The sequence below is a fragment of the Rhinoderma darwinii genome, chromosome 12 (genome assembly GCF_050947455.1).
Source record: "Rhinoderma darwinii isolate aRhiDar2 chromosome 12, aRhiDar2.hap1, whole genome shotgun sequence".
NCBI lineage: Eukaryota > Metazoa > Chordata > Amphibia > Anura > Rhinodermatidae > Rhinoderma > Rhinoderma darwinii.
In genome coordinates, this window is record NC_134698.1 from 27,739,088 (window position 1) to 27,751,610 (window position 12,523).

At 42.8% G+C, this 12,523-nt stretch overlaps 1 protein-coding gene across 1 annotated transcript in view; it reads left to right on the plus strand.

Moving 5' to 3' along the window:
* The first annotated feature begins 3,298 nt into the window (after positions 1–3,298).
* VPS18 (VPS18 core subunit of CORVET and HOPS complexes) overlaps positions 3,299–12,523 on the plus strand; it is a 51,962-nt gene continuing 42,737 nt past the window's right edge. Inside the window, exons 1-4 of the mRNA XM_075843329.1 lie at positions 3,299–3,528; positions 5,231–5,372; positions 6,671–6,762; positions 10,066–11,921. Coding sequence (XP_075699444.1) covers positions 3,321–3,528; positions 5,231–5,372; positions 6,671–6,762; positions 10,066–11,921 — 2,298 coding nt within the window. The 5' untranslated portion in view covers positions 3,299–3,320. The remainder of the gene's footprint in view (positions 3,529–5,230; positions 5,373–6,670; positions 6,763–10,065; positions 11,922–12,523) is intronic.

Genomic DNA, 12,523 nt, shown 5'->3' on the forward strand with positions numbered 1-12,523 from the left:
TGAAGTGCCGCCGTAAATAGTCTATACAGCGGACTTCAGAGACCCTGACCGCTGGCCGTATAAATACGGCCAGCGGTCGGGAACCTGTTAAGGATGCACATAACTCCAACTGGACCTCCTTGAAAGGCTGGGCCTTGTGCCAAATACATTTGGGCATAAGAAGGGGCAATTTAGATCAGGCACTCCTAAAAAAGGAGAGTGAGTGGATCTTAAATATGAAGACAGTAAGTCCCTCAGGACTCAATGAAAACTTTGGGTTTGGCTGTTTCCTTTAATACAACTAGTCATAATAGGTCACTATTATACCATCTTTCATTGACCTCAGTCCCCCTCTCTCCTGTTCTATCGTCACTTTATTTACCCGATGGGTTCTGGACATGTCCGTTTATGCTATACATATATGGTGTTCTACAAGTAATTATTTAATCCCTTATACAATTCTCACAATTCCTACTGAGAAGTGCTTGTATTTTTATACCAATTATACCAATCGAGACTAAGGTCTCTGATTGGATGATGAGGCTGCCAATCAACTAGGACCCTATTTATAGGGCGTTACAATGGCGGCCTCCCACCCCTAGAAGAAGCCAGAATGCTGGCGAAACGCGCGTCGGGTGCTTAGCACATTTTAATGTTCCTTCGGTGAAACACTTGGCCCTAGCTGTCCAAGCTCAGGCTAACCTGCTCTACAATTCTATCACGATCCTCTACTGTGCGGCTGACAGCTGTCAGCTGCTTGTTTGCTCACTGCACGACCGTGGCTGCAGCACACCCCGCTGTGTCCTACAGGACACCCACGGGAGCAGACCGCAGTTTGCCGTGCAGGACTGTTTGTCCTGCGAGGTGGCTCTGACGTCTCGGCGCTGGAGTACTTGCCGCTCCGCTCTGAAACCCAGTGCACATGCTGGGTCAGACTCTGTTGTGGGCAGAGTCAAACTGCAGGCCGACTCTGTGATACCGCTTCTCGGCTGACAGCTGAGCGCGGCTACTTCAATACATCACGGCTGCTCTCACAACAGAGTCCAACTGTGGGACGGCTCCCTTACATCGCTTCCCAGCTGACAGCTGAGCGCGGCTATAGCACATATTGCGGCTGCTCCCCACGCTGCTGCTCTGGATCGCAGGGACACCAGCGAGAGGGTGCAGGTGTAAATTAACTGTTCACACTGTGCCGCAACAACATCGCATGGCAGTGCAATTGGCAAAATTTGCGCTCACTCATTGCACTGTCATAATCTGACATTAATACTCACTGCACGGCAAGTTTGAATCACTCCAACTGCGCTGCCTGTCAATACAGAAAGCGTAGTAACGTTAACCAAAGTTCAATTTTGCTGTTTTGAGATCGATTTACTGCTACACAATACAGCCCACTGGCTTAATTTAATGTTACTTGCCACGTATTTTGGCATCTAGACAGTATAGAAACCTATGTGTTTCTCACTTGAGCAATACTGACAGCATAATTATTCTTTATTTCAATACAATATTCTACTATACAACATATGGCCAATAGGTATGTGAGTTTGGGGGTCACTCACACATACCAGGTTGCACCAATGGACTTTTAACTCATTATCTATCTTAATGCATATTAATAAAAGTTAAATATGAATTAACCCACAGACCACATTCTTTTCCCCTTCCCCTTTTCCTGATTCATTTCTGCTCATCAAGGTGGTGTACACCAATGTGGTCTCCCTTATACAATATACATTTGTGTGATAGGCGATCTTTCCCAGTAAGGGTATGTGCACACACACTAATTACGTCCGTAATTTACGGACGTATTTCGGCCACAAGTACCGGACCGAACACAGTGCAGGGAGCCGGGCTCCTAGCATCATAGTTATATACGATGCTAGGAGTCCCTGCCTCTCTGCAGGACAACTGTCCCGTACTGTAATCATGTTTTCAGTACGGGACTGTAGTTCCACGGAGAGGCAGGGACTCCTAGCATCGTACATATGTATGATGCTAGGAGCCCGGCTCCCTGCACTGAGTTCGGTCCACTACTTGCGGCCGAAATACGTCCGTCAATTACGGACGTAATTAGTGTGTGTGCACATACCCTAACTGTAATTTACTTGCCAGGAGCGATGATGTTCCGTTTTGGCACATGACCGCTGCAGTCACTGGCCTCAGCAATGATGCCAGTATGTATGGCACAGAACTGAGATCAGGGATTTGGCTGTTTGCTTCACCTACTGTTCTGTATTATTTGCCCCTTCTACCACTGCGATGCCTCGCTAAATTGCGCATTACCCCCCCCCTACTGTAATGCTCTGCCATTGTATCTTTGCATTGGCTCCACCTACCACCAATGTGACTATGACTAATGATTTTCTTGCCCTCCTACTTGTGTTCGCCAACTTTGACCCACCTGCAATATCAGGGCCACTTTAGATTTTTTTCCAGGGCCACTTTAAGGCTGGGTTCACAGAGTATTATGCAGGCGGAATATCTGCCTCAAAATTCCGTTTGGAAGTTTGAGGCAGATTTTCCTCTCCCTGCACGCCGATTTTCGCTGCGTTTTTCACCCGCGGCCATTGAGCACCGCGGGCATAAAAAGCTGCAAAATATGCTTTCTCTGCCTCCCATTGAAGTCAATGGGAGGTCAGAGGCGTAAACGCCCGAAGATAGGGCATGTCGCTTCTTTTTACCGCTCGCGGGAGAAAGACGCCTCCGCCTCCCACTGAAATAAATGGGAGGCATTTTCGGCCATTTCTGAAGAGTTTGCGGCGCGGTTTCCACGTCAAAAAAACTCCTTGTGAACATAGCCTAAAGGTGTTTTCTCATCAGGGACATTTATGACATATCCAAAGGATATGCCATAAATGCCAGATAGATGCAGGTAAGCACCGATCTATAGAACGGAGGCCTCCCAGACCACTTCCTGACTATATGGTCGGGAGTTCCGAAAACAGAATAGCTCACTGAGCTACGCTGTTTCCGTAACTCCCATAATAGTGAATGGCAGTTACGTAAACAGTGTAGCATGCAAACTACGCTGTTTCCGTAACTACCATTCAGTTCTATGGGACTTAGCTTAGCTGTTTCCTAATCGGGAATCAAACTCTTCAGCCACAACACAGCGCAGTAGAACTGACCTACATGAGACGACAACCCCCATACATTCTAGCGCGGCACATACACATCTATCACGCAGTACATACACATCTATCACGCAGTACATACACATCTATCACGCAGCACACGTCCCTTTGTACATGACATCTCTATCTCCGCATCAGAAGATCTGACTCTACTGGCGCAGCTACTAAACGAGCGGTCACATGATACACGGACATACCGGTCATATGACCATGACGTCATCGAGGTCTTTACGGAGGACCGTAGCTGACAGATCACGTGACTTAGGGATATACCGGAAGTCGTTCGTGCAGCTCACAGGCTGTCGGAAAGATCCAGTACCGACCATGGCCTCCATCCTGGAAGAATACGAGAACTCCTTGTCCCGTGAAAACTTCTCGAATCCGAGCAGGGGGTCCGGCATTCCTCTCTCGGGTGTGTGTCTCCATCTCATAGGATCAGGGCTAGAAATGTTTCTATTTGTCGTAGTAGTTTGGAGGTGATGAAGATTGAATGGCCTCAGATTGTGGGTGTAGATGAATGAGTTGGATTTGGTTACATTTGTAACGTTTTGGCCCGTGTACCTGAACCTACATGACGTTCCCGGATTTCATGTGGCCTGTGACTGTATGTTCTGTCCGGTGATGAGAATCGTCCCCTTCACTATTCTGCCTGATACAGAAACCTGATCAGTCAGTGGATCCGTTATTAGTTAGGAGACCAGTGTAAACAGAGCTTTAGATACAGGTTTATTTGGGGTTAGGACAGGGGCGTAGCTAAAGGCTTCACGGGCCCGGGTGCGAGAATTCAGCTAGGGCCCGCTACCCCTCCCCAACACCACCAGACCCCCGCGCGTGTCTATGCCCCGCCGCCTTGTCCAACAGCCCCCATAGTATAATGCCCCCCCACAGTATAACGTTCCCATAGCTGCCCCATACAGTATAGTGCTCCCCATACAGTATAATGCCCCCCCTATCTTATCAGACCCCATCCAGTTTAATGCTCCCCCCCCCCCTGCCATATCAGCCCATTGTTCTGTTCCATCATAGCAGAAAAATACCGGAGGCGCCTGATCCGTCGCATGACTAACACTGACGGTGCCCAATAGAGGAGATATATCTAAAACTGTTGCAAAGTAGACTAGTTGCCCAAGGCAACCAATCAGATTCCACCTCTCATTTTTTAAAGGTCCTTTGGTAAATTAAAGCAGCAACCTAATTGGTTGCCATGGGTAACTACTCTACTTTTCCTTTGCACCAGTTTTGATAGATCTCCCCCATTGACTTTAATGGGTTGCACTGAGTTTACTTTATGGTGTCTGTTGTTTTGCTGGATAATATAGTGACGCATGCTGTGTTATTTTGTCTGACAAAAATTGACGGAATTTGCGACATGTGAACGAGCCTAAGCTGCCGGCTAAATTCTCGTCTATCGATAGTCTCTGTGTGAATGACTTGAAATAACAAATTTCCATTGTATTTTATTGCTTTGTAGTGAACAACAATTTGACCCTCTAAGGACTGTATATACTTAGGGTACTAAAAAAAAACTAAGACCAGGTTTACAAACGCAGTTTTTTAGTAGGTTTTTTTTTAACCATCCCAGAAGTAGATCCAAAAAGAAGGAACGGTATAAAGAAAAGACTTAAGGTCCTGTTTACATCAGTGTTGCTGTTCCGTTGAGGGGTTCCGTCGGAGGTTTCCATCAGGTTAACCCCTCAACGGGAAGGCAAACTGAAACCGTAGCTTATGTTTACCTCACTATTGATCTCAATGGTGACGGAAACGTTGCTAAAGTTTTCCGTTTGTCACCGTTGGGAAAGCGTTCCATTGTTTTGACGGAATGAATAGCGCAATCGATTAGCGGCCTGCGGCTGTGATACAGCCATTGAGCCGCTCCTGACAAGTGTCAGCGTGCGGTCAGCATGAGGTCCATTCCACATCATTTCACTATGACTTCTGAGCCACTTGAACCCTGGAGTGTTATCGTTGGGAAATAGGGTGGATGTGATACCTGGAACTTCAATAGCGAATATTCTGTTACAAAAGTAAAATGGCAAAATTGATTTCAGGTTTTTTTTTCTGCCTTTTCAAGTTTTATTAACATTTTAATTTTCTTAGTTTTTGTTGTTTTTCAGGCTATGTTAATGCTTGCTTAGAGAAAGAGACGCCAATCTTCAATAAGCAAAGGATTGATTTCACCCCTCCAGAAAACATTAACAGTTTAGTGGTGTGTAGTAATCAGCTGTGCATGAGCCTGGGGAAAGAGACAATCCTCCGGTATGTATGTAACACTCTTCTCCATATAGAGATAAGCACGCAATAGAGCGGAGCAGCCTACAGGCCTCTTCCATCCTGTATGGTCATTGGCTTGGTTCAGGCAGACGCGAGGACGTCCATTAGAGCTCTTACACACGGCCGAGTGCTACTAGGGCCGTTTTTCATGGCATCCGAATGGCACTTTTTAGTTTTCAGGGACCCGTTCACTTCAGTGGGTGAATCAGGTCTGTGAAAACTGACTCGACTCTCCGATTCGTGGAAGGATAAAACATGTTCTATCTTTCCACGGATCACGGACGGGACACGGGCGGCACACACGGTCGTGTGTTATAGCCCTAAATCACACCAGCCTGCGTTGGTGTCCTTTCCCTGCTTCTTGTTGGCTGCAGGCCAATTTAGTCCTGTAGCCTACAAAACACTGGATTGGGCCCCCTGCACAGGCCAGTGCAGTGAAATTACGTAATTGCGCCTGCTTTTGACGAGCCGCCAACAAAAAAGAGAATGGTGGAGCACAGAGATGAATTCTTCCTGTTCCATTATAGTATCCAACTGTATCTGCATCCTGAGGTAGCAGATACAGTTGAAAACGGTGCTCGTCTAGAAATCTGGGGCATCGGGCCCAAAATCTGTTGGTTATGTTCCGTATGCCACTTACCATTTCTCCATCTGTATTCTCGGCTATAACGTGTATTTTATGAGAATATGTTAACATTGGGACGTCAAAGAAGGCTGGCAAAAGTAATTAGTAGATTCAGCCAATTTTATATTTATTAAAATAAAGATGTGAGAAACCATTTGGAAGAGGTTATACATTTTTATTAAACTTTGCTTTCTTGGGTAAAAAATGTTTTCATTTACTACCTGCGTCGGTCTTTTGGGTTAAGGAATAAACAAGTGCAAAGAAGGTATATCAATTCTTCTCTGGGGGCCGCTGAGCGTGGGCATATATAGCTTTAGATTATTTTACGATCTAATTAAGGCACTGTTCACATCACGTTTTTTTTCTATGTTTGAGGCATATGTAAGGATAAGCTCCTTACGTGTACGTTTAACATATGTTGTGACTGATGCCTAATAGTTGCACCCGTTACCCATAGACTTATGGTATCAGTTTAACGGATACACTATGAAAAGGGGTCACGAGAGTTCATGACGTATTCGTTAAGTGGATAACATCATAGCCTATGGGTGACGGGTGCTGCTATTAGGCAAATGCTTAACGCATCCGTTACCAAGCATCGTAAATACTTAAGAAAAATATTTTATTTTACGCTCTCATATTCTTTCTATTCTTAAAGGATCGATCTGGTGAAAGCTGACCAGCCAAATCAAGTAGAACTGGGTCGTAAAGATGATTTCAAAGTTCACAAGGTGTTCTTAGATCCCACAGGTAATAACTAATAAGTGTTTAATATTGATACACTGGGTGTAATTTTATATATTATAGTAACACTGTAATATAAAGTAAGGTTTAAACAAGACATAAGTCCTTCTAGTTCATCCTATTCCACTGCAGCGTTAATATAAACTGTCTGAAACTTCGGGCATTGTTGACCACCTCAATTCCGAATTTTATTTTATTAACTGCATCAGCTAAAGAAAGGTGGGGCCCTATCATTTCTCTGTATTCCCCCGGTCAGCATGTAGAGGAAGCTGTTAACCTACGTATTCTCAAAGGTAGATTGAGCCGCTTTTCTGATTGGGTAACCCAGAGGAAATTCGGGAGAACACAATAGAAGGTATTTACAGAAAATGAACCTCGCGTAGTAGGAAATGTGGTTTGTGTATTATTGGTTGGTCTTTTTCCCCTTAACGACATACAACGTACAGTGACGTTGTTGCAGTTACCGCAACAACACGTAACATTAAGTTATGGTAATTATGCGAGCTCAGAAGCTGATACCCTGTTTATTACAGCAGACACCCTACAGTAACGGTGGGGGCCGGAGCGGTCTTCGATCCCCACCATAAACACCTTAGATGCCGTGGTCAAAAGCAACCAGGGCATCTAGCCGGTTTGTAGCCGATCATCACGCACGCGACGCGGTCGTAGGGGTACCGATTGTTGCTATGGCAACTGGAGGTCTAACAATGGCCTTCTGGTCAGCAGAGTACGGTGGGCCTCCTACTGGGACAATAAATAAGTTAAAAAAAAGTTAATAAAAATGTCGTACAAAAGTTTCAAGTTAAAAAAACAAAGCTTTTATTATAAGAAAAAAATGAAAACATTCAAAAAAGTATACATATTTGGTATTGCCCCGTTCGTAACAACCCGAACTATGAAACTTTTAAGTTATTTTACCCGCACGGTGAACGCTGTATAAAACCATGCCAGAATCTCTGTTTTTTTGTTTCCCTCCTCAAAAAATGGAAAAAAAAATTATTAAAATGGTAACGATAAAAACTACAGCCTGTCCCACAAAAACAAGCCCCCACACATACTTTCTTGACGGATATAATTAAAAGGTTATGGCTCTTAGAATAGAACACAAAAAAAAAGTGATTTTTTTATTTTTTTTTGTATTTTTTTTTTTATTGTGCAAACGCTGTAAAACATAAAAAACTATATACTTTTAGTATGTTCTTAATTGTATCGACCAGCAGAATAAAGTTACTATGTTGTTTATAGCGCACAGTGAACACTAAAAAACAAAACAAAAACAATGCCAGAATTTTTGTTCTGTGGTCATCTTGCTTATCAAAAACTGGAAAATAAAGTGATAAAGTTGCACGTACCCCAAAATGGTACAAAATAAAACTGCAGATTGTCCCGCAAAACATAAACCCTCAGATGGCTCCGGTGGCCAGAATGTGGCGACATAAAAGGGGGATAAGATTGGGCACCATTTATCAGTGCGACACTAGCCACACATCTGTGGATTATTATTTACCGTATTATTATACCTCCTTATTATACCCTGATGTACTCCGCGCAGTTTACACATGCCCCCACATTATAAACTGAAATACCAGCAAAACCCCAAACAGAACTACTACCAAGCAAAATCCACTCTTCAAAAGCCAAATGACGCTCCTTCCCTACAGTGTGCCCAAACATCAGTTTACTTTCCACATATGTCATTCCTATTCCCGGGAGAACCCGCTTAACAGTTTGAGGTATTTGTCTGCAATGGCACAAGCTGGGCACAATATATTGTTCACTAAAATGGCATATCAGTGGAAAATGTAAATTTTCACTTTGCACAGTCCGCTGCACATTCATTTGTAATGAAAAATCACCTGTTGTGTCAAAATGCTCTCTACACCCTTTAAAATACCTTAAGGGGTGTAGTTTCCAATATAGGGGTCACTTCTTGGTGGTTTGTTTTACTATTTGACCTTGGAGCCCTGCAATTGTGGGCCAATGCTGTGAAATTCGCCAAAATAGACCTCAAATGCGCATGGTGCTTTTTTTCACTCCTGAGCCCTGACATTTGTCCAGGCAAATGAAAAATCCCTTGAGAGGTGTAGTTTCCAAAATGGGATTACTTCTCGGGAGTTTCCATTGTACTATGGTACCTCATGGGCTTTTCAAATGCGACAGAGTGCCCAAACACCAATCCAGCAAAATTTACGCTCCAAAAATAAAATGGCGCTCCTTCCCTTCTCAGCTCTGCCATGTGCTCAAACAGCAGTTTCCATACTCGGGAGAAATTGATTAACAAATTGTGTGGAGTTTTTTTTTCTCCTATTACCCCCTGTGAAAATGAAAAATTTAGGTTTAAAACGACATATTTTTTGGAAAAATTTAATTTTTCACTGCCTAATGCTAATGAAAGATATGATGTGAGGTCAAAATGCTCTCTACACCCCTAGATGAATTCCTTGTGGGTATAGTTAATGGGCTCTCTTTTGGGGGATTTCCACTGTTTTGGCCTCTGCAAACCTGACATGGTGCCTAAAATATATTCTAAAAAATAGGAGGCCCCAAAATCCTCTGGGTGCTCCTTTGCTTCTGAGGCCTGTGCTCCAGAAAATTACCACACTAAGGCTACATGTGGGATATCTCTAAAAATTGCAGAGTCTGGGCAATAAATATTGAGTTGTATTTCTCTGGTAAAACCTTCAGTGTTCTAGCAAAAATTGGATTAAAAATTAATTTCTGCAAAAACAATGGGTGGGTTTTTCAAAATGTGGTGATTTATTGCGAGTTTCTTATATATAAGGCCCCTCAAAGACAGTACAGAACAGGACTGGTCCCTGAAAAAATAGGTTTTTCAAACTGTCTTGAAAATGTGAGAAATGTCTGCTAAAGTTAGAAGCTTTGTAACGTCATAGAAACATAAAATGCCGTTCAAAGAGTTACGCAAACCTAAAGTAGACATATGGGAAGTGTAAACTAGTTACTATTTTGTTTGGTATTGCGATCTGTCTTACAAGCAGATGCATTTCATTTTTGCTAATTTTCTCTAAATTTTGGTGTTTTTCACAAATAAACACTGAATGGATTACCTGAATTTCATCAGTAACATAAATTACAATGAGCCACGAGAAAACAATCTCCAAATCACTTGGATAAATAAAAGCACGCCAAAGTTATTCCTACATAAAGTAACAGGTCAGAGTGCTGTCCACGAGGCCAATACAGGCTGTGTCCTTAAGGGGTTAAACAAAATCTGCGTTTTGATAACTGTTGCTGTTGAAGATAAAAAACGACTGTCTCTGATACAAATGTAATATGTCTTTATTTTAGGATCACACCTCGTGATTGCTCTGAACACTGGTGAATGCCTGTATCTTAATCGCAATGCCCAGAAAGTTCGTCCCCTTTCCCGATGGAAAGGCCATGTGATCGAAAGCATTGGATGGACCAAGTTTCAGAAGAATGATACTACCACTGGACCTATACTAGTTGGTACTGCCCAGGGTCAAATCTTTGAAGCAGAAATCTCCACCACTGAAGGTGGACTTTTTGGCACAAATACTGATCAGTATTTTCGCTATCTTCACACCTTGGAAGAAGAGACTGGACCTGCTCCAGTTTGCTGTTTAGAAATCAATTGTGGGTATGAAAATCGTTACTGTGTCATTGCAACAACTCGAAAGCGGCTTTTCCAGTTTGCTGCCAAGATAACTGAAGGCACTGAACAGCAAGGATTTGCACCACTTTTCAACCAGACTGTGGATGACCTTCCAAGCATCCAGGAATTTCCTGGTAATCTTGGTTATAGTGAAATAGCTTTTTACACTCAAAAACTTCGAATCTACCCAATGTCGTTTGCCTGGATGATGGGTAATGGTGTGCTTTATGGCAATTTGGATTTTTCTCGGCCTGACTCGGTATTGACAGATGTCCAAGTGTGGGAGTACCAATCTAATGCTGAAAAGCCAATATCCATCGTGATTACACAGTTCCATTTCTTGCTCTTGCTACCTGACCGAATAAAGGCCATTTGTACTCTAAATGGCCAGGTAGTGTTTGAAGATATCTTCACTGAAAAGTTTGGCCCTTTAAAAAGGATGGTGAAGGATCCATTTATAGGCCAGATTTGGATCCATACGGAGAGAGCAGTCTTCAGATACCATGTTGAACGTGAACCCAGAGATGTTTGGAAGATGTACATGAACATGGGCAAATTTGACTTGGCCAAAGAGTTTTGTAAGGATCGTCCAGAATGCATGGATATGGTGTTGGCTAAAGAAGCTGAGCACTGCTTCCGGATCAAAAAATATAAAGAAAGTGCCAAATGTTACGCTCTTACTCAAAACTACTTTGAAGAAATCGCACTTAAATTCATTGAAGCCAAACAGGAAGATGCACTTATGGAGTTTCTCTCGAAAAAGTTATCTAGTCTTAAGTCTTCCGAAAAAATTCAGGTCACATTACTTACAACTTGGTTAACAGAGATGTACTTGAATCGACTCGGAACGTTGGAAAGTGATTCATCAAAAAGGAGCTTGTATCTGACTATGCGGGACGAATTCCGAACCTTTCTCAGCAGCAAAATAAATAAGGAATGCCTAAGTAATAACCGTGCATCCATATATGATCTCTTGGCCAGTCACGGAGACACCGAGCATATGGTTTATTTTGCTGTACTGATGGAAGACTATGAACGAGTAGTATCTCATCACTGCCAAAATGATGACTATGATGAAGCCCTCAATGTACTATCTAAGCACAAAGATAAAAACCTCTTTTACAAATTCTCTCCTGTACTGATGCAACATATTCCGAAAAAAGTTGTAGATGCCTGGGTCAAAATGGGCCGAAAACTTGACCCAAAGAACCTCATTCCTGCCCTTGTTAACTACAATCAAAGCGCATGCACTCAGATAAAGGAAGCCGTTCGGTACATGGAGTTCTGTGTATATGAACTGAGGGAAACCGAACAGGCTATTCACAACTACCTATTGTCGCTGTATGCCCAGTTTCTACCGGATTCTCTTCTTTTATACTTAGAAAAAGCGGGCACATATCCTAACAGAATTTATTACGATCTAAAATATGCCCTGCGTCTTTGTGCCGAACACCAGCATCATCGTGCCTGTGTCCATGTCTATAAAGTGATGGAGTTGTATGAAGAAGCGGTGGATCTTGCGTTAAAGGTATATATTATTGAAATTAATATATAAATTGTTGAAGTACTTCTGTAATATTGCTTATTCTGTTTTTCAGACAGAAATTCGACATTTTTGTCACATTCACATTGGAGGCTCCGCACCTCCGTTGCAACTCCTGTTAGATTTGACGGAACAAATATCGCTGCATGCTCTTTTCAAACTACAGAACTCCGACTTACCCCGTTGTAAGTCAGTAGGATCATCAGGCTTCAGTCTGACTGATTTGTCGCTGCATCATTGCTTCCGTTTATAAATGGAAGCCACAGTGCAGGTGTGAACGGAGTCTTAGGTGGACTTTCTAGAAGATAATCACATGGGGATTAGTGATACATTGTGCCACTTAACACATTACCACTTCATTCATTTGAATGTTTTTTTGTTTGTTTTTTTTTTAAGCAAAATACCTGTTCGCGAATCATTCAGAGATTTGTGAGTCTCAACCAGTGCTATTAGCTGGTGTAGGTCTCACGTATTCCCAAACTGCGAATTTATTACTATAAAATGTGGTCACATTTATAGACAAACACTCTAAGGCTTCGTTCACATAGGAACAGAAGAATGAAAAAGAATGTAGCCCCAGAGCCCTT